General features: G+C 45.0%; 1 protein-coding gene across 1 annotated transcript in view; it reads right to left on the bottom strand.

Moving 5' to 3' along the window:
* Positions 1-2,563: 2,563 nt before the first annotated feature.
* The window catches only part of nmnat2 (nicotinamide nucleotide adenylyltransferase 2), a 7,445-nt gene continuing 5,740 nt past the window's right edge, over positions 2,564-4,268 (bottom strand). Inside the window, exons 9-11 of the mRNA XM_062403494.1 lie at positions 3,926-4,027; positions 3,780-3,847; positions 2,564-3,401 (exon numbers count right to left, since the gene is read on the bottom strand). Of these exons, the coding sequence (XP_062259478.1) occupies positions 3,299-3,401; positions 3,780-3,847; positions 3,926-4,027 (273 nt within the window). The 3' untranslated portion in view covers positions 2,564-3,298. The remainder of the gene's footprint in view (positions 3,402-3,779; positions 3,848-3,925; positions 4,028-4,268) is intronic.

Raw genomic sequence — 4,268 nt, 5'->3', positions numbered from 1 at the left:
GCTTCCACTAGGAAACATTATCAGGACACACTCGGTAAATTTCCACTGCTATGCGGATGACACCCAGTTATATTTGTCAATAAAACCTGAACAAAGTAATCAATTAACTAAACTTCATCATGTCTCAAGGACATAAAAACCTGGATGACCCGCAATTTTCTCTTATTAAACTCAGACAAAACAGAGGTTATAATACTTGGCCCCAAACACCTTAGAGATGCATTATCTAATGATATAGCTGCGCTAGACGACATTGCCCTTGCTTCCAATGAAACAGTCAGGAACTTGGGAGTGATCTTCGATCCTGATTTATCCTTTAATAGTCACTTAAAACAAATTTCTAGGACCGTCTCTTTCCACTTGCGTAATAACTCAAAAATCAGACATGTCCTTTCACAAAAAGATGCAGAAAAACTAGTCCACGCCTTTGTTACATCGAGACTGGACTATTGTAATTCATTATTATCAGGCTCCAGCAGGAAGTCGTTAAAGACTCTACAGCTTGTCCAAAATGCTGCAGCACGTGTCCTGACGAGAACAAAGAGAAGAGAGCACATTTCTCCAATATTAGCATCGCTACACTGGCTTCCAGTTAAATCTAGAATAGAATTTAAAATTCTCCTCCTCACCTTCAAGGCCCTTAATAATATAGCGCCTTTATACCTTAAAGAGCTGTTAATACCTTATCAACCCACTAGAGCACTCCGCTCCCAGAATTCAAGCCTACTTGTCGTCCCTAAAGTCTCTAAAAGTAGAGGAGGAGCCAGAGCTTTCAGCCATCAAGCCCCTCGGCTGTGGAATCATCTACCACTTTCAGTTCGGGAGGCAGTCACCATCTGTTCGTTTAAGAGTAAGCTCAAAACCTTCCTTTTTGATAAAGCTTATAGTTAGAGCTAATTAGTGCGCCAGAACGTTACTTGTTCTATTTTGTGACACATGACACACGGAGCTTCTCTTTCCAGCTTCTCCTTCCTCTTCTCCATCCCTATCCCCCTTCCCCGGAATCCCTTTGCTTTATCACCCGCAGATCCAGGGCCTCTGTGGCCGCACCATGGATTACGGTTTGTGGATCACGCACCGGGGGTCGCGGTGTTGGATCCAGTGTGGCGGATTCTGAGTCATGTGGGCTGATCGTGGTGCTGGTGGTGGACCCTGTGTCGCGTTGGCATTGGGCACAGGCGGTGGACTAGGACCGCGGTGGTGGCTTGTGATGGGTCCTCCTGGTGGGCGGCGGTGGACGGTGACTGAGGACTGGAGTGGCGTCTGGTCTGGATGGTGGATCGTGGTCTAGATGGTTGCTGACCATGGACTGTGCTTGCAGCGGGACTGCTTGGCATGTCATGTTGGGGTTGTCCTTCGGGATGTCTACCCTCATCAATGCTGCTAGAGACTTTGATTATTGATGATGTTCTCCTGCACGTGGCATCTATTGCACTTCTGTCCGTCCTGGGAGAGGGATCCCTCACATGTGTCTCTCTGAGGTTTCTACATATTTTTACCCTGTTAAAAGGGTTTTTTGTAGTTTTTCCTTACTCTTGCTGAGGGTTAAGGACAGAGGAGGTCACACCCTGTTAAAGCCCTATGAGATGAATTGTAATTTGTGAATATGGGCTATACAAATAAAATTTGATTGATTGATTGATTGATAGTGAAGGAACGATGAAGAGGGGAAGAGGAGGAGGGCGAGACTGAAGATTTTTACTGGATGTTGAACGATAACAATTAAAAATCAATAACTTTCGGAGCTGATCCAACCTGGAGGACGACACGTCTGAACCCTGAGGACAGTAAAGACTTTATGGATGTTCTAACGATGATCGTTTACAAAGAGTAGAGCTGCACACAGAGCGAAACACTGGTTGAACAAATATATCGTACTATAGTGTATCAATTTAGAATATACATATATGTATACAGTTTGTAAATAGCGGGTTGTATACAATGAGCATTCAGGATATGCATCGCTCCTCTGATGCTTTTCATTGTTTTTGTTATTTTACATTTAATTGTGACAACAAATCAAAGTTTATACCATAATTTCTGTCAGCTTGTTGACAAATACACATATGAACCAGTGAACTAGTATTTACAACATTCATATGAACATTAATTACAACATGGACACTGGAGGTAGGGGTGCTGAGGGGGCGGCAGCTCCCCCTACTGACCAGGGGTGTAACTACAAGGGGGAACGTTTTATTTCATGTCATTTTCTGGAGTAACATTTTGAGAGCAGCACAGAAGCTTTTCTACAAGATTAGATTTCTGATGCAGTAATGTAGAACACAGTGTACGTTGGTGTGTGTCTGTTGTTGTGTAAAATGTAGTTGGTTCTTCAAATTAATACTGAAACCACAATATTGTGCTGTTGAATTGAATACGTCATTATATGATCTCTAACTGAGTTTCTGACATGGTGCTGCTTTTATAATCAGAGATCGAAGTCTGAACTCTGACCCTAAACAAGAATCAGATCTGGACCCTAAAACAGGACCTGACAGAAAGTCCTCACAACCTTAGAAAGACACACACACACACACACACACAGAGATCATTTACAGCGTGAATAGAAAATGTGGGTGCCGATGATTCCCACAGTTTATTAGAGATATTTGATTTTAAACACGATCACGACAGAGTGATTGGAGCATCATGCTAGAACCAGACTCTACGCATGCAGGCTAACAGAGCGAGTGATGAGGAACACACTCACAACAACGACAACAGCAACAACACTGCTGCTGAGGATTAGGTTTAGAAAAGTTCCCTTCTTCATCTTCATCTTCATCATGGACAGGTCTGTTAGATCTTTGACACAGTGTTCGTAGGTTCGGTTCTTTTGGACTGCGAGTGGAGCCTGAAGCGTCGGTCCGAAAGTGATGTCCGAAAAAACCAAACCCACGGGCTTCATGCAAGAAGCAAGACGTTGAGTCCCTTCTCCTCTGTGTTTGGTCTCCACCGCCTCCTGAGGGAAACATCTGGCTCCACATGTTCACCAGCTGCTCTCTCACAGATGTTTACAGATGTTGAGTCAGATCAGTGAACAGAGGATCGACTTTAAACTCATCGGTTCAGAAAAGAGACCAAAGTTTTGGTCTCTTTCGCTTTTTTTATTTTGGAGTTGTTCTTGCATGAAGCTCGTCGGCCTTGATACAGTCGTCTTCTCCGTTTACACTTCACATCACGATAACCTCCACCCAGTATATATATATATATATAGTTTGGAGCTGATTGAACACCCCGCCCCCCCCCCAACACACACACTCTCCATGTTGTCATGCAGTTGCGGGCGGCGCCTCTATCCCGAGGCGGTGATGTAGAGCTGACTCTGCAGGATGTAGTCGATGACGGGCTGAGTCAGATAGTCCACGACGTGTCCGTCCCCGTGCTGCAGCGCCAGCCTGGGGGGAGGAGTCATGTTATTCATCCCTGTGGATTACATGCTGCAGTGAAACCTGGAAACAACGTCACATGACCACTATCATCAGTGATCATGTGATGTAAACAGGAAGTAGATGTCTTCTTTGCGGTTGGTTGCTTAGTAACAGAAATGACTCTGAGGCTGGAAACCCCACCAGGCGTAACCATAGCAACATGGCTTGTGTCAATGTGGGAGGAGCCAAAGAAAACAAGCCTGAGTTCCGCTGACGAATGAAAACCTTCAGTTTCTATAGTTTATATTTAAATCATGTGTTTGTCTCCTACAGGTAACTGTCAGACAGATGTAGTGGAGTACTTGAGCAGTATTTGAGTAAGTGTACTTATACTTGAATCTCTACCTGCTCTTGGTGGAGCTGACGATGGACAGCGGGTGGTTCATGTCGTCCTTCACCACGAGGATGTTGTCCTGAAACCAGAGAGGCCCAGATGAGACCACGGAGGAGACGCTGCTCCCCCTACAGGCTGAACCTGCTCCTGCACCCACCTTGTATCTGCGGAGAACAGACGAGTGGTTCATGATCCTCTCTGTGTCGGCTCCGTCACGAGGAACCACCACGATCCCAAAGTCGCCCACGATCACCTCCATCTGCAACCACAGGTTCACCAGCTTCACTCAACAGCCAGCAGGGGGCGACACCCGATGACCCCGGGTGTCAGTTCATTCAGAGATAAACTTGTGCATTATTACTATTCACATCAAAACCACTTTCTTTCAGCACAATTAACAAACTGTGTCGTCCGGGAGACGTCTCTGACAGACAGTTGGACTCAGTATTATCACTTACAGCTTATTATTTATAATCATGTTTATAACTAACTTCATAACT

This window comes from Platichthys flesus, chromosome 14 (assembly GCF_949316205.1).
Source record: "Platichthys flesus chromosome 14, fPlaFle2.1, whole genome shotgun sequence".
Taxonomy (NCBI): domain Eukaryota; kingdom Metazoa; phylum Chordata; class Actinopteri; order Pleuronectiformes; family Pleuronectidae; genus Platichthys; species Platichthys flesus.
Note: the sequence above shows the minus strand (reverse complement) of the source record. Positions and strands in the feature narration are given on the sequence as shown.